Source organism: Poeciliopsis prolifica, unplaced genomic scaffold (assembly GCF_027474105.1).
Source record: "Poeciliopsis prolifica strain line A6 unplaced genomic scaffold, Auburn_PproV2 SCAFFOLD074, whole genome shotgun sequence".
Taxonomy (NCBI): Eukaryota; Metazoa; Chordata; class Actinopteri; order Cyprinodontiformes; family Poeciliidae; genus Poeciliopsis; species Poeciliopsis prolifica.
Window position 1 is genome coordinate 141,977 of NW_026562449.1, and position 18,517 is coordinate 160,493.

Genomic DNA, 18,517 nt, shown 5'->3' on the forward strand with positions numbered 1-18,517 from the left:
CTGATTCATCTGTTCAAACACTTCCCTGGAAAGTGGCCTCAGAGTAAATGATTTAAACAGAGTAAATGGTTCTGTACATGGTTCTGTTGGTTTACTCTAAATTCTAAAAGTCTGCTGTGGAACAGCAGAACGAACTTCTGTACTGTTTCCTAAAACCTTTGCTTCATTTCTCCTCAGGGTTCTCCTATAGATCTTGAAGTTCTCAGACAGAACCATATTCTGCATGGTTTCATTCTGTTCTCAGAGAACTGGATCAAACCCTACAGAATCTGGTGCATTATGGGAGCAGAAGCACATCTTCAGGGCATGAGCCAGCAGGACAATCAATGTTGGAAATGCTTTAGTTTCACAGCTTGCTTCTAACATCTGACATCTCATTCAGGTTGTCATCCACCTTTTGACTTCATGAAGATCAGTAAGTGTAGTTTTTAAAGAAAGAGAAGCATCATGGCTGTTTATAAATAGTTTATTCACTTTACAGTGTTTTTTTTTCATTATAAAATGGGTAGCGGCAGATAAAAGAGGGGAGGGGTCAGAATAATGTGTGTTCATTTGTGTGTATGGTAACAACTCAGTGTCACAGTAACTCTGCTGATTGACTTCTGACTGAAAAAAATAAACATTTAAAAACATCTTTTGAAGCTGATGATTTCAGAACTCATCAATGTGTTTATGACAGCCATCCTACAGGAACAATCTACAGATGTGATTGAAGGTTTTTATTGTTTGGAACTTAAAATATCCACCGAGTAGGTGAATCCGATGTTCCAATAAAGCTGAACACTGATGTTATGAAATGTACAAGTTCAAGCATCAACATACAAACAAAATTTTGCTGATCAGCTAAACAAAAATTGCTGACTGGACAACCAACGACCACTTCAACCCAAACATCCAAGTGAGCGTTTTGTTGATAGGAATGGAGATTGAAATGGATCCTGAATGGTCAAATCAAACCCTAGTTTTGATTCAAACATGAACAGTGTGATATATGTCTTATAAAACATGATTCTGTCTCCTGGTCTGTCTTATAAAGTCAAATGACCGTTGATTTGAAGTTGATTTGAAGTTCTCCTGGTCTGTCTTATAAAGTCAAATGACCGTTGATTTGAAGCTCATCACTATTCATACAGGGAGTTCTGACAGATGATTCTGCTTCCAACTGAACACCATGCTGGTTCCACTTCTAAACATTTGAGCATCTCAGCTGAGGATCAGCTGTATATGCTAAAGTGTTCTGAAACACTTTAGCATATCAGCACCTTCAGGAAAGGCCATAAATTCATCCACCTGACGCTTGTCAGAAAATGAGCAGCTGGTCAATGTGGTTATTTAGTTCATTCTGCCTTAACTCCTAGTGCCAGGTAAAGTTCAGATTACATAATTTACACATTAAGCAGTATACAGTAAGCCCAAAAGAAAAAAACCTTCATAGAGGCAAATAAGGTGATGAACAAAGACATCCCTTACAAAGTCCAAATCCCCCATTAAGATTATGTTAACCCTACCCCATTAAGATTTACTTTTGGAGGGGAAAAAGACTCCCAAGAATCAATAAGGAACACTTCCTCATTGATACAGGGTTAGAAATGTGGAAGACTGTTGAAAAACGTCAACATCTCAAAAACCTAACAACTCTTGCCCAGTTGTCAGTTCTCTGTATTTTCATAACCCTTCATCTGACATATGGAACCATTACCAACACCAGACAGAAAATATTCAGTGCCTTCCAAAAGTATTGGAACAGTAAGGCAAATTGCTTTGAAAACATTTGGGTTTAACATCAAAACATGAACATGACAAGAATTCAGAAAGTCAAATTTTATTTGCTGTTTTTTACAAGTAAATGTCGTAAGTAAGTTTCTGGGGTTTCTCCCCAAAACAAACATTTCAAGAGGTGACATGCACACTCTCTTTTGGGATAAGGTCAGGTGACTGACTTGGCCAGTCTAAAACCTTCCATTTTTTTCCCTCTGTTGTCTTGGTTTTGCTGGATGTGCGTTTTGGGTCATTGTACTGCAACGTGATAAAATTTCTCCCAATTAGTTTGGATGCATTTCCCTGTAAATTGGCAGACCAAATGTTTCTGTACAGTTCTGAATTAATTCTGCTGTTACCATCATCAATAAAAAAAAAAATGAGCCTGTTCCAGAAGCAGCCATGCACGGCCAAGCCATGGCATTACCACCACCATCCTTCACAGATCATCTTATGTGCTTTGAATTCAAAGCAGTTTTCTTTCTCCAAACTTTGGCCTTTCCATCACTTTGGAAGAAATTAATCTTGGTCCATAAGATTGTGTACCACAAGTTTTCTGGCTCATTTCTGCACTTCTTTGCAAATTGGAATCTGGCCTTCCGGTTCTTTCTATTTATAAGTGGTTTGCATCTTTCAGTACAGTCTACTCTCAGAGTTTTCTTCGAACAGTGGCTTATGATACGTTCAGCCCTGCTCTGAGGGGTCATTGGTGATGTCACTTACTGATGTTTTGGGATTTTTCTTCACAGCTCTCCCAATATTTCTGTAATCAGCTACTGCTGTTTTCCTTAGCCAGCCTGTTTGACGTCTGTTGCTCAGTAGTTTCTTTATTTAGAACATTCCAGTTGTGCTTGTTATGTACATTGTTTGGCCATTGGACCTGATTCATTTCCTTTTTTTTCTCAGCTTCAAAATGGCTTGCTTTTTCTCCCATAAACAGCTGTCTGGTCTTCATGTTGGTTTATCCTCTTCAACAAGAAATGCCTAATAGGTGTAAGCAAAGCCAAAGAGTAGACTAGTCAAGCAGAGCTATTTAATGTTTGAACAATCAACGTTAAAGGCAACACCTGGTCAACACGGTACACCTTTCAGTCACGTGTTCTAATAGTTTGGCTCATTTGAAAAATGAGTGAATTCATACAAAGGGTTGTATGTGTTGAGTTGTTTAACATGTAAAAACCAGGAAATGAAAGGTGACATTCTGAACTCTTGTGTCGTGCTTATGTTTTGATGTTAAACCCAAATGTCTTCATTGTTCAACAAAACAATGCATTTGCCTTTCTGTTCCTTTTGGAGGAAACTGAGAGAGAATGTTCTCCAAGTTTCTACCACTCCAATGTGTGATCAGAGCTTTAACTTTTACCCCATGGACTTGATCTAGATCCAGATTGAGAAGTTTCATGACCAGTGGAACTTCTCAAATTAGACAACTTCAGTTTCCACAGATCTGAACTAAAGGTTGAGAGTCCTTCATTGCCAGATACGCTCCAGCTAAGTCAGTTTCCATGTGGTCCAATTTGAAGACTGTGCATAGCAAATACAGTTACAGCATTGATCCAACATAAGAGGAAAGAGGAAAAACTGACCAGAGTCAGGATCTAAACTGGAACGTCTCCAAGTACTTCCAGAGAAATTTAAACTTGCTGTCTAGACTATATGATCCCAGTTTGAACAAACATTAAACATAAAAAAAATTTAAGTGAAGAACTTTGAAATGCCTTGTTGAAAATGTGCTATATAAATAAAATTACCTTACCTTAAACATCAGAAGCACTTCTGATTTGACAGATGTGGCCCATTAGGAGGCTCTGTCATTGAACCTTCTGAAATGTTTTAGCACCAGAAACTTTAAAGAAAACCAGCTTAGATGTAGTGATACTCCAGGGGGTCAGGGCACAGCCTTCTTAAACAGTTTCAGACCAGTCATTCTAAAGACCTTATGATCTTTCCCAAACTTGGATTGCATTTCCAGACGGCTCTGTAGCTTATATGATAAGTTCATAAAACTAACAGAAAGCTGCCAAACAACCAGAAAAGCTTTTCTAGCTGGATTGAACATGCTCAGAAATATTTACAAGGCTGAAGCATCCAGAACAGGGATGGTTAGAGATGAGCTTGTTTGCTGTTTAGGTTAATGACAGATGGAAGCTACAGGAAAACAGAATACACTTCCTATACCTGGGATTGAACATACTCCAACAGCTGATTGACAAAATGCCAGTTGATGTGGAATAGATTTCATCAGCAGGGTTCGAAACTCCCTCTGAGTGACACATTGCCACAGACATGGAACCCCATAAATTATTACCATTACAGAGTCCTGGGAATCTGACACTTCTGAACTAAGAAATCCAAACACATACTGTGCCAACACAACGGTTTGGATCAATCTCAGCTGGAAATCCACAGCACTATGTCGGGAGGACTTCTTGGGTTAAGAATCCAAAGCTAAGTTTAAAGATTTTCTGCTCTGACTAGTAAAACAATTCTAAAGCAATGGTTAACAATTAGCCAGAAAATCTGCAAACTGCTGTGATCTAGACTGCTTTACATCCTTCAACAGAACCTCCTCAAGTTTCCTACCAGAGCGTTGGGATCAAACTCAACCAGATGCTCTAATTTTAAAACCTCTGGATGCAGATCTGCATCTAGGTTCACATCTGAATCTTTTTTGATCCCGATTGGATTTTGATCAATTTAAAGAAACATTTCAGTAGGAAAGCAGGTGACATAATTTTGGACAATAATTTAATTCTCAGAGAGGAGAACCAAAGCCGCGACTCAGGACAGAAATGGAAACAAAGTTAGAATATTTTTGTTTCCAAAACAAAAATATTCTTCTGGGGAAAAAAAAGAGAGATGAAATAAAAGATTGTAGGTAGGTTAGGTTAGGTTCATCTCAATGAAGAAAACCTCTGACTTTTCGAGATTCAAGTTTCACTCAGTTTCTGATAAAATGTCCCATTCTGTGCCCCAGCCACTTTCAACTGTTCACCCCATCATGATTGTTTGGTTAAAATAAGTTTGGTGTCATTATTTGATCCAAGCTCTTTAAACTCAAAGTCCACAGATCAATTCTGGCCCAGACTTCTGGTCGAATACTGGTCTCCATCCAGCATTTCTGGGCTTGTGTATTTATGTACACCTTTACACTGAATAAGTGCGTGTCTGTGTGTGTGTCAGACTTTTGTGATCTGACTATGGAGATCATCTTCGAGTGGTTCGTTCTCAGGATCTGAGTCTGTAGTGTCCGAATAGCGATAGTGATCCGGTTCGTTGTCGCTGACATCTGGTGTCACTGAGGTCGACATACTGCATGTGTCACAATTGGCTCCTTCCTCCACAGTCTTTGTGAAAAACAGCTTTACCTGAGGAACAGAAATAGATAGGATGTTCTCAATGAGCAGAAAAATCAAATGTTCCTGCACCCAAATGAGCAATATAATTTATTTTAAATTTTTATTTTAGTTTTCCATAAAGAAATCCTGAAAAAGTTAAAGAATGATTATCCAAAAGTGATTCAGAGAACATCTGTGAAAAGTGGACGTTGTTTCAGTCTGAATAAACAATGACTGAAGCATCAATCTGGCTCTACCTTAAAGTTTGGGGAGAAGTTCTTGTTGGCTTTATCCTTATTGGCTTTATCCAACTCATTCTTGTCAAGTGTCAAAACCAAGAAGTCCCTGTCGTTGGCCTCAGTCCCCATCATCAACTCTGGATTCTGAAACATTCCGTCAGAAAGATCTCGAACTGTTGCAAAGCTGCCGTTCTCCAGTCTGTCCGAGGACTCCTCTGGCCCTGGGATGAAGAATGTGTTGATCCAGAAATGGAACATCTTTTCCTATAAGAACAAAGTAAAAGAAATACCAGGGATCAGTTAGCTGAGATGGTTTGTGTTATAAGTTCAGGTGTTCACAGTGGTGAAGATTTAACCTGAGCTTCATCACTAGGAATGCCTGAAGATCCATGTGGAAACTCAAACTCAGATTAAACTGGAAAGACAGGAGTAGTGGAACATCTTGTAGAATGTAAGAACATCTGGAGCCGTAAAAAATGAAAAGAGATTTTTGTTCTACTTTTGGCAATAGAAAATTCTGGATTTACAGAACCTCTGACATTAAACGAAGCCAACAAAAAAACAAACAACTGTTCACCCAACTTATTTTTAAACAACATTCCCAACTCTCACCTATTAAGTTGCAGACTTTTTACATCTGTTCTGATCCAGATTATGTTCTAACTGCAAAACCAAACACTTCCCCAACTCTTCCGGGGGAATCCCAAGGCACTCCAAAAGCACAGTCCCTCAGTGTGTTCTGGAGTAGCAAGATCTATTCTAGACTCAGTCGTGTTGCTAAGAACGTGGGTTGAAAGTGCCCGGAACACCTCACCTGGGAGGCGTCCTCACCAGATGCCTGACCCAATTCAACTGGCTCTTCTCGATGTGAAGAAGCAAAGGCTCTACTCTGAGGCCCTGCTGAAGGACCAAGCTTCTCAGACACCTCTCCCTTAGGCAGAGGTCAGACACACTGTGGAAAAACTTCATTTCAGCCACTCATTCTTTCAATCACTCCCCAAAGCTTGCGACCATAGAAGAGAGAAGGATCAACTGGTTAATCAACAGATCATCTCTTGAGGTGAGGTGCACCTCTTGAAGTACACTCAAGAGATGCTGGCTGGCTCGCTCATCCTGGCTGTAAATTGTTCCAATGAAAACTGGAGACCACAATCTGATGAAGCCAGTAGAACCACATAATATGTGAAAAGCAGAGACACAATCCTAATGCCACCAAAACGTACCTCCTTTTAACACCTTGGCTCCCCCTAGAAATTCTGTACATAAAGGTTGTGAACAGAACTGGTGACCAAGGGCAACCTTGGCAAGTCCAACTCTCACTGGACACAAGCCAAACTTAATGCCAGCAAGGTGGTATTAAGTGGTATAGGGACCTAACCTAACAAAAGGAGTGATACCCATACTCCAGAGAACCTGTACAGAATTCCAGAGGGACCGAGTCGAATGCCTTCTCCTAGTCCACAAAAGACATATGGTTGGGCAAACTCCCATGTGTCCTCCAGAACTCACTAAGGGTGGAGAGCTGGTTCAGTGTTACACAACCAGGACAAAAACCTGGTCATGTAACACTGAAAGGAGTCTTCTAGAATCAGAGATTTGACTAACTGGCAAGCGCTCCTCTATCCTTTTCTAATTCAAAAAGATAAAATTATCTCAGTTTTAAAACCAACAAAGTCGAGAGAGCTTCACCATAACATCCTTACTATCTCCTCTTAACCTTCTTCACCATAAACTCCTGCTCACCTTCTTCATCATCTTGTTCTGCTTGTGAAAGAACTCCACCTTGATGTCTCCGCAGACAGGAAGTGGCTGAGGGAACTCAAACAACATCAGTTTGTCCTCCCTGCGAGTATAAGCAGGGTTGTAGGTGTGAATCTTCACTTTTAGCTGGTAGACCACGAAGTGAGGATCTGAAGACATAAAAACACCTGAGCGTCACTCCCTTCTCCTAGGTCATATAATGAACTGAAATGGAAGTCGAACAACTGAACCCAGAGCAGTTTGGACTATTGTCTTGGTCGGGGTAGAGACATAGAATTGAGACTGTCAGCATACAGGACTAACCTCAGTTTGGGTCTGATTCGAGAACTGAAAAGTGTCTAGAACCACTATTACATTTCTAACATGATTTCAGTATGAACTAAATCAGAGACTGAAACTTGGGCTCTGGACTACAAAAGATTAACAAGGATGTGGATTCTAGAACTTACTGCATGTACCAGCCGTAAACATGGGGATGGTTTCGAACAACATTTTGTGGAAGAGCAGGGCTACAGGTTTGTAGTGCAGCCGGTTCCTGAGCAGAAAGTTGTAGTAGATGACGTAGCGCCGCTGGCTGGGAATGGTCACACCCTGAACACACACAAAGAACCACCATGTCAAGATTGGGTGTATTCACACCAGAAAAGTCATTTGGTCCACTTGTTTCATTCAGACCAAAAGTGGACTTTTTTTTTTTTGTTTGGTGCAGTTTACTTTCACGTTGTACTTTTTGAAAGTGAACTATACTTTATTAACAAAGCCATGTCATTGATGATTGTTGCTAACATTTGATAGAAATGATGAGGGGCGGAACAGAGCACAGACCCAGAAAGAAAGAAAACAAACATGCAAGTCCTGCATGCTGAATTTATGTTGTACGCATTAACATGTGCTGTTATTACAATTGCAATACAATTTTGAATGTCAAGAGCTGGTCATTCAACTCAGGTTTCGCAAAGTGATATTTCTAATTTTGGAACCACGTCAGCAAATGCGTGCTGCTAACTTAATAAGCCATGACACAACATGCTGGCAGCAGCATTGCTAAGCAGAAGACGACAGATCATGTATGGATTTCATTACAATTAGTACATGCAGTAGTCGTGTTAGCAACACTGAAGGGCTCATTTTTACCATGATGCCCAGCAACGGTGTCTCGAGAAGTCCAAAAAGACGTATGTTTCCTGTAGTTGGTTCAAAACGAGACAGGTCTGTATTCACTCCAAAAGCAAACCGTACCAGTGTTAGTTTGAAAGTGGACTCAGACCACTAACTCAAAAAGTGGGTCTCTCTGTTTGGGGAGCACCATGGTCCACTTGAGTATATTTACACCTGCATAAAAGGTTCAAACCAAAGAGGAAACGAACTCTAGTCCATTTAAAGCAGATCAAAGATTGCAGCTCATTTCAACCAGCTGCAACTACAACATAAGGATCATAAAGATCTGGCTGCTCGTTGTTTCTTTCTCCTTATTGTTAAACCTCAAACCTAACATAATCGGCAGCTCCAACTTTATTTGCATTCCGACCTGATTCATGATAAGGAAGATAGATCAGGAGAAGGATCAAGGATATGGTGTAAACTCTATGACCGGAAGGATATTCCTGCTTGTAACATATGGCAAACACACATGTTTTCATCTTTACCTGGTTTTTGCTGTTCCTGACTTACTGACCTTCTTATCTCTTGTCCGGACTTCTCCATAGAAATCTAGGGCCTCCTGAGCTTCCTGGAACTTCCCTCGGTGCAGCAAGTAGGCACAGATCATGACTCCAGTGCGGCCCTTTCCTGCCTTGCAGTGGATGGCAGCCACATGATGCTCATCTTCACTAAGCCACTGATCCAAGTCCTCACAAAATGGCTTGATTAGCTCCAGCTGGGGTGGGTTGTGATCTTCGAATGGATACTGAGCCACTGAAACAGAACTGAGTAGTTAGTAAGGACAAATACAAAAATTGGTCTTCCAGCAGGTCAGAGTGAGGGGGACTGTCTCACCTCTACAGCTGAACTTCGAAGTGTCGTAGTGTCGCTCTGCACACCTAAGGAAATAGGGACGTCCTTCAGGAAACTCAGATATTGTACAATAATAAGATTAAAAATGACAGTAATAAGAAATTATGGATATGTTACACAGTAAGAGAAATTTTAAAAAATGGGTCTTGAGAATAGAATCTGTATGAAATCTCACTTTAAATTTAACTTGTAGATTTCAAAGTGAGAAGGTCATAACAGTAATGGATGGTAGTGAGGAGTATTTTGAATTCAATGAGCTTAGAGTTTTGAAGAACTGTGATTTTGTGGTCAATGGAGAGGGTGTGAGTTAAGGTTGGGCAATATTCAGGATTTCCCAAGCCAATATATGTCAGTCTATCAAATGACATTGGGTGATATATTCACGCAGGTGACTTTTGAACTATTTTTTTTTTGTGTGTTAACAACGCTAACCTAACAATGATTCACCAGCTTAGAACACAAAAGTAAAAAAAAAAAACAAAGTCACCTATTTGGGATTGCTTTGGCTTTAAATAGGATGAAGAGGTAAACCACAGGCTGTGGACAGTCCATAACTGCAATTGCGCAAGCAAGCTCTGAAAATGTTTTTCACTAGCAGAAATACAAAACACAGTTCAATAAGAACATTACCACCCCATATGGACACAGGGCACCTTAGTCGTAACTATCTCTCAAAGAAAAATGCATAGAAGACATTTCCAATTGATGTCCCAATATAGACGTCTGTGGGAAGCAACTCGTTGAGAGGAGCTAACATCAGCTTGCTTGCCTAACTACAAATTTGTGGCTCGTGAGACCACAAAGTCCTGAGTGCACCTTCTGAACTCGTCTTCAGATTCACCGGTAAAATTGTTAACCATCTACACAGGCTGCATACTGCTAAATTCAAAGTAGGATTTTATGACATGCTTGTTTCTTTCATAAAAGCATTTCTAAAATTTATCGAGAAGAAATTGCAGACTTTTCCTTTTTCTCCTTGTTTGAATTCTGCATAGTTTTTGGATGTTTACATCATTTATTTTGAATCCATCAAATCACTCAAAAACTGTGGCAGAGATTTGTTTTTCTTCTTTTAATTTTAGTTTGTGTTTAATTCACCATTTCTGAGGTCATACAAATCAATAAGGACAATTAAACTAGGTAAAGACAAGTCACTCCTCACTGTATTTCAATAAATGTATTTTCTGAAAATAAGGTAGTGTCTTTCTTTTCCAGGTTTGGTAAATAAATTGCCACTTCATTTGGAGGCACTTTGGAGGGAAAAAAAATGGAACAGCAGCAGATGATGGTGTGCTGTGCCTTTTGGCTTCAATCAAGAATTATCATTAGTGGAATAAAAAGTAATTCAGAGAAAAAAATTGATGGTCGATAACTTTCTCCAATCGTCCAACTTTAGTACGCAGTTGGGCAAGCAGCTGAGTTTTGTATGAGCTGGAGTTTATTTAGACTTTTTAATTAACACCTCCATAATTCCCTGAGGAGGAAAAATCTAGAGCAAGAAATCTTGACCTCTAAATGTCTTTACCAGAAATGCTTCTAAATCTGAAGGGTTCAAAAGTTGAACCAGGCTAACAAGAGGAAAGTGGTACTTACAAGTTATAGATCTTATAGTGATTCTTGTGCTTGGAATCCAAGAACCTAAAAATAAAAATAAGTCAATTAGGTATCATAGATCAGTTTGCGTTTCCTCAGAGTGGTTTCTTCTCTCTCAAAGTGAATGTAATCTGTTGCAGTGGTGATGTTCATGCCTTTGTAGATCACACACCTGTGTCCACATCTGTATCTCTCCACACCACCAGAAGTGAAGGTCCTACACACTTAGGGCAGTGGTCTGAAACTCTCTCTTTTTTTTAACTGAACTGAAACACACCAAATTCCACAGCACATCTACATGATAATGTTGTCAAAGTCAAGCTGGCATAACTGATCCACTTTTCTCTACCTCCTTATTTGTTTTCAATTATAACTTTTTCCTACTACAACTAGTTGTTGTCTAGTTGTGGTAGTGCTGACAATTAGTGGAAAAGCAATGCATCTATGACAGCTGTCACACAGAGACAGTAAGGGTAACTGTTTTCTGTTCTTTCTTAATATTACCTTATATATAAGTTTGAATAGTTTTGATTTTTATCTTTAAATTTGTTTTCATTAATCTGACCAATTTAGTTAGCCATTTGTAGTGCACCCTTTTAGTTGACTTTAATTGTCAGTTCTTTGTATTTTTTGTTAAATGCAATAAATTTTCTTTTCACATTTCACCAATCAGTGCAAAGTTTTATCTTAAAAAGAGAAACAAAGAGGGAAGTAGGTCAGTTATGCTAGCTCGACTTTGACGACTTTAACATTTAGATGTGCTGCAGAATTTAGTATTCTTGGTTCAGTAAAAAGAAAGATAAAGCGACCCTCACATTAACTGACCATGGAGCCCAAGAGGGGATATGGGGAATGTTTTTTCTTTTGCGTCCCTTCGCAAAAACTTTTGTTTTTAACTGACAGATCATCGGTAGAGCAGGTGTATAAATTAGCTCATCAATCACTGTTAGTGCTACGATTTAGCTTGAAAAATAGATTGGAAATTAAATGGTTAGTTAATAAAATACTTAAGTCTTAAGCTAAATATTTAGCAAGTAAAACAAATATTTAATTTGGTACCAACTACTTAGTTTTGAAAACTACATATTTAGCTCCAAATGAAATATTTATTTGGTATTCTGACACTTAGAAATGCATGAGTAAACATGACTGAAAAATTGACACATTTTTCTTTTTTAACTCCGGCTAAATAAATCAAATTATTGCTGTTATTCTTTTACTATGTAACTCTACGTCATAACGGACAGCATCTTCTGCTTTTTCTGTGGGAAGTGTCTCCAATTTTTTTGATGTTGAATCCCGATACACTCTGGAGCTGTGATCAGTCAGTTGCTATGGCAATGGGTCTGTGTGCAGCACAGCCCCATTACCAATGATAAAAATGAATGAGTGGTTCTGAGTTGTTCTTCAATGGTTTTCTACATTATTTCCCCTTTTCTCTTGCTCACTGCACTGAATTAACAATACCTACATATCCAGGTTTAATTTTGTTGAAGGAATTGTAATACCACGCCAGCGTGGTTCAGGATGGCAAGTAAAATAATTCTTTTGTTCTCCACTGTTGTGCACATACGCAAAATTTCAAGATGAAAGCAATAACATGGAACGTGTCTATACCTGACACGCTCCATGTTATTGCACTTTAGAAACCACTATGATTGTTATAAGCATTTGATTTTAAGATTGGTAATCTCTCCTCTTTACTTCTTCTTCAGTGGTATTGTTCGTTAAATTGTGCCCCTTAGATCCTCTCCTTTTGTGATGTCTTGTTGGTGTTGGTTGTATTTTTATCTAAATACATCTAGGTTATTTTTAGATTAAGTACATTTTTGTTCTCATTGCTTTTATAACATATAAATCCATCCCATAATGTGAATATTTTAGTGAAGGTATGACTGTAAACATTATATCATGGTCACATTATATCATGGTCATTATATCATTGTCACATGAGCCAACTAACATGTGAAACATTTAAACCCTCCCAGCTTTACAGTTACTGTGTAAATCATGGAAGATACAAGGCTCTAAAGTTCTTATTTATGATAGTTTTTTGAGAAAGTTGCTAACGAGGCAGATGTCTGTATCTCGGCCCTAAAGCAAACCCACAACACATCAGTTATATTTCTTCATAAAGATATTCTATTTGTGGCCCAGCTGTGTTCTTGTTCTGTCTGCGACTCACCGAACGACATCATCGATATTGTTCCTGTAGACGCCCTCAAGTCGCTCAGCGGGAAAACCCATGGCAATGATGTTGGGATAGATATCTGATTGGTAAGTTCAGGAAAAGAACCTGTGGAACTGCTCCGAGAAAAGTTTCTAAATCGGCAACATAAATAGTTTACAACTCATTCTCTTAACAACTCAAATGACTCACAGTGTTGGTCTCACATTTGTATTATATAAACCATGACAAACTCAGTTCCGCCCATTTAAGCGCAATAATTTTTTTAAATCAATATCCAAGGCGTAGGAGAGCCAGTCCCTGCCGGTGTGGCTCTAAGGACTATTGACATTCAGATCCTCTGGTTGTAAGAGCGGAGGTGGGTGGGTGTGCTCATGCCACCCCACAAGATGCCGGTTGCCCATATCAGAAAAAAGGTGTCCCAATCCGATTATGTGATTGGAAATCAGGCCAATCACATGCTTTCAAACTGATCGGGATCAGGTGTTACATCCCAATCAGAGATCAGATATATATGCATATTGATCTTAAACACAAATGGGAATTAATAAGAGTAGCTAGATTATGTGGTGGTACAGAATCAGAATGTCTCAAAACAACACGTGTAACTCATTGCAGCAGTGACGGCTGTAAAGCAAAGCAGAACACAACATCAGCTTGGGAGCACTGTTGCCAACTTAACCACAAAATAACGGGGAATTTTTCAAATCCCTGGTTAATTTTTTTTTTCCTCCAAAAAAGCGACTAGTGACACATCTAGCTCACATCCTCCCTCCTCCAAAGCCGTTTCTGGCTCATCAGTCAGTAGTGGAGGAAACTCCGTCCCGTTTCCTCATTCCAATGGAATTACGCACACACAGGGCTGCCGGTGACCTTGCTCTGGATGAAATATTATGTAAATACTGTTTTTTTTTTTTTTTTTTTTATTGCCCAATGTCTTTTGAACTGAAACATCTGAAGATACTTGTATTTGATTTACACTGCCTATGTTCTGTTAAATGATAAATAAAAAATAAGTGACAACCTGGATCTGTTTCTTCATTCTTTTAAATGTAGTTTTGAAGTATTGGATCGGGTCCTGATATCAGCTAATACTCAAAATCACAGAACTCTGAGGAAAAAAAAAAAACCTAAAGTGAAGCCTCATTTAGGACTGCAGAGAACACTGTTTTTAAAAGGAATCTTCACACTATTCTGTAAGAAGCAACTATAAACCAATTAACTTCTTATCTATTATGACCAGGCCTGTAGTGTGACAGTTACATGAGCTTAATGTACAGCTTTCCCCCTGCACTCTGAGCAGAGCAACCCAACACCAAAAGAACAGGTTCAATTCCTTAAACTATACTGCTTCCATCAATTTCCTTATAGTGCCTTCCCAGGTAGTTCTGAGAACTGATCAGAATTTATAATCAGCTCTCAGTAAGATTTTACAGAATTAGACCAAACCAGACATAGTACCTGATGCAACCTCTGAAGAAGCAAACCATCAGTACATTTCTTCTTGTTCTGTCTGGAATAATTACAGTTTTGCTGGAGTTTACCACCAACAAACACATCATCTGTGGAATCACATTTAAATTTGCTTAAATCCTAACACAGGAAAAATTTGGGATTATTTATCCAACTTCTGAATCCATTCAGATCTTCTTAATTCTGCAGCACATAGCACCACCTTCAGTCAATTTTTATCAACTGCCTTTCTGACACTGCTCAGTCAGACTAGATGGTGGCCCCCAGATACACAAGGTCATTTTAAAACCAAACCAACATCTGAGTACTGATTGTATGTTTGGGTCCAGATCAGGTTTATACTCTGCTCCATACCAGATCACCGTTTGCTTCAGCCATTCTGAAGGCAGAGTGAGGAAACATTTTAAAACCAAATGAGGAAAACCTTCTGTTCTATTGAATCCCCTGCCAAGAAACTCATCCTGCTGTCCTGGAAAAGGACGCCCAACTTTTAAAGCCTGGATCGCAATATTGACTGATACAGTACATTCTCAATAACAAACTCGGAGATTTAAAAAAAAAACTGGAAACCAGTGAAAAATCTGGTTGCAAGAGGTTCTGCAATCACTTATGGAAAAGAAAGACAAAAAAATGTATAGTACAAGCTGTAGTCTTACTGTACCTAGGTAACACTCACTAGGGGAGTTACATAAGGGAAGTGGGAGATGTTATCCTTCAATGCCCTTTTCTATGTGTTTTGTTTGGTTGTTTTTCTTTGCCTTCTTATATTGTGTTTAAGAAGGCAACACAATAGAGCTTGTAGTTTACCCTCAATGTCGTTGTTGTTGTTTATAGTCTATTTGTGGTGACTCCCACAAATAGACGATTATGTTTGTTATTTATTTATTAATTTCTCTCTTGTTACTTCTTGGCTTTTCCTTGAGCAGCAACAGCCTCCATGGCTTTACGCACAGTCTCCTTGTGCAATGTCAAATGAAGCAATTCTATCTTGATCTCTGCTCAAAGGAAGCCTTGCAATAAAAATACTTGAAACAAAAATATTGTAAACTAGACCAGAACCCAATTTACCTGAGCCAGAGTTTCCTGAGCTGCAACATGTCCCAAGTGACCAGAAAGCTACGGCTTGTCAGCATCTGTGCAGGCCAAACTGCTTCAACGACTGGAATTGCACGTCCACTTATTCAACAGATCAGACAAACAAGAGAAATACACAAGTGCAAACTGAGTTATAAACTGCTTTCTTATTTTTTTTTTAATTTCCTGAATGTGATTCAGGCTGAATCATCAAATGGAATTTCTGCATCTGCAGACCAAACTTCATCAGAATCTGTAAGTAGGAATTTTTCTGCCATAATGAGAGCAAACATTTCCTTTCTGAAAGCAGGATCTTGTCTCTTTTGTTCTCAAAACTTTTAATACTTGTGCTTACATTTTCAGTTTCAAAGCAGGATTTTATGTCTTTCTTCTCAAACTTTAGAGACCAATTAACCTGAGAGTTATGTTTCTGGACAGTGGAAGGAAACTGGAGTACCGAGAGAGAACTCACATATGCACAGGCAGAACATGCTAACTCCATGCAGAAAGACCCGGGGCCAAGAATTGAACTCAGGGCCTTTGTGCAACAAGGCAACAGTGCTACCAACTGTGTCACTGTGCAGAACAAGAGACATAAAATCCTGCTTTCATACTGAAAATGTGTGCTCTCAAGTTATGGCAGAAATCCCTATAAGCCTTGCTGGTTCAGATCCACAAACAATCCACACATAACATCCCGCAATATCCCGGTATTACAGGATATTTCCCTTCTCTAACACACCATCAGTGTGACCAATGTAAAACAGAACTGTGAGAATGTAATCCTGTCTGCAGATTATATCCTAAAGCACAAGAGTCCATCTGACTCATTACACATTCCTATCCTGAGTTCTCACAGTATTTCACCAACTCATATAATCAAGACCAGACTATGGAGCCTTGTTATTTCTGTCTGAAGATCTCACCTCAAACTCCACCAGGAGCTGACATCTCCACTGATTCTATCGTGGATTTACTGCCTCATGATGTAAATTAAGGAAGAGGATGCTGCTGCATCATAAGATCTGTCTGAGTGATCACCTGACCTGACGAGCAATGCTGAAATGAAGGTTAGACTCTGAAACAGAACTCAGAAATCTGTCTGCTTAGTTCTTCACATGCATTTTTTCCAATAAACCATATAAACTGTGTTATTCAACAGGTGAGTTCAAACCTTTAATGAAATAGTCAAAAAAATAATGCTTGAAGGTGGAATGTCATTAAGACTCCTCTTGAATCTGCATTAAAGGGAAATTGCATTTGCTGTTTTCTGCTGTGACTAAAGCATGAAGCTTTGCATAAACCTTTACCTGCAGAACATCCAGGGAGAAAATAATCAATTTAAGTCCACCAAAAGCTGTGCTCCTCCAGCCTAATGAACCTGTCACCTTAACCCAATGGAATCAGAGGACAACCAGCTTAAGTCCCACACTCATCTCTGGAACTTCAAGCTGTTTTCATTATATTTGGGCACAACCGGGAAGGACATCCCTCCCAGCTGGAACCCAAAGAGGCTTTGCTGAATTAGAAAAAAGAACGTTTTCCTGCTACCAATCTGTGATTTCTCACAATAACCCTGCAGCTATAAATAGTCTATAAATACAGGATATATTTGCAGTTGTAACACTACAACTGTGAGTCTGCAGTTGTAATGTAAAATGTGCGGTTTTAATGCAATTATGCAGGTGAAAGATACAAGTGAGGTCCAGGTCAAACCCATCCTCCTGATAACGCCGCTTGTTCCTGCTAACAATCTCCTTGATTAGATTAGCAGCCATAGTTCCAGAGGTCCGTCAACCAAGCACCAGGTCACGGCTGGGAACCCCCGATCCCCGCTCTGACGGCTTAGGACAGAAGAGCTAACGGCGACAGCTAGCTGGGAGCTAGCTCCTCGCTAGCCCTCCAAGCTCCACAGAAATGATAAAGTAAGACCAGAAATCCTCCGAAAAATATTCTCACAGCATTCAAAGGCCTGAGTATCTCTCCGGTTCCGCAGCAGCAACCGGATGCTAACCGTCATGCGTGTGGACACCCAGCTCCCGGCCGTCTGCGCTGCTTTCTGGGCCAGCTCTGGGGCTGCTCAGGGGCTGCTCCCGCTGTGGGCCCGGATGTTCAGGTACCCCCGTACCGACACAGAACTACCACGTCGCTCGCCAGCGCAGACCATAACCTCCGGACAAATCAAAGGGAACTATTCCCGGCCTCGGAGAACTGTAAAGACGCAGTGTTTAAATGCAGCAACACCGAGAGTAAAACAATCTCCGAGCAGCGACCACCGAGCGTCAAGTCCGCGGCAGTATGGAGGACATTCAGTGGCTTTCAAAATAAGGGATCGATCACAAGAATTTGACTCTTCCAATGTAATTTCTAAACTGCGTAAAATGTCCACCAACGTAAATCATTAATAAAATGGCCTTTTTGACTCCTTGTATTTTCTTAAGGATATTTGAGGAATTAAAACCAAGAGGTTTAGACTATTTCCTATTTTCTATATAAACTTCGGTTACGTCATGCCACATGCTTTTATTTTATTTTAACATATTAGACCAACATCCTGTTGCCGCCTTAATAATAGAAAATCAGTGGTTCTCAGTTATTGTGTACCATGTAATATCCTCTCTATCATTGTTGCTTTTCACAAATGTTGAAGCAGTGGTACCCAAAGTCGGCCTTCAAGGGCTGGCATTCTGCAGGTTTCAGTTCTCTCCCTGGTTTAACGCACCTGGATTCAATTATGGCTCTTTTGAAGGCCTAAGAAGAACATTGATAAGCTGAAAAGGTTACTAACACGAGGGAGAGAACTAAAACATGCAGGATGCCAGCCCTCGAGGACCGACTTTGGGCACTACTGTGTCAAAGGATCTCAGCCTTTTAGTACATCCTGGTCTGAGCCTTCTTGAAGAGCTGTTTTGTGTTGTTTGTCCAGTTCAGTTTATTGTCCAGCCACTGGCCAAAACATTTCTAGGTCTGCACGATCTCCACCTCTTCTCCTCCTATCAGAACTGATCATGGACTGCCTCTTTCCCTCTTGAAGTCAATAATCACTTCCTTTGTCTTGGAAGCTGGAGGCTGTTTCTATT

General features: G+C 39.7%; 1 protein-coding gene across 1 annotated transcript; it reads right to left on the reverse strand.

The window, feature by feature from the left end:
* Positions 1–448: 448 nt before the first annotated feature.
* ptenb (phosphatase and tensin homolog B) lies at positions 449–17,454 on the reverse strand. Its single transcript, XM_055021208.1, has 9 exons — positions 17,134–17,454; positions 12,888–12,972; positions 10,703–10,747; positions 9,092–9,135; positions 8,772–9,010; positions 7,546–7,687; positions 7,079–7,245; positions 5,354–5,599; positions 449–5,126 (listed from the first exon to the last, which is right to left on the reverse strand). Exons 1-9 carry the CDS (start codon positions 17,213–17,215, stop codon positions 4,938–4,940), a joined length of 1,239 nt encoding a protein of 412 aa, XP_054877183.1. The 5' UTR covers positions 17,216–17,454; the 3' UTR covers positions 449–4,937.
* Positions 17,455–18,517: the final 1,063 nt, after the last annotated feature.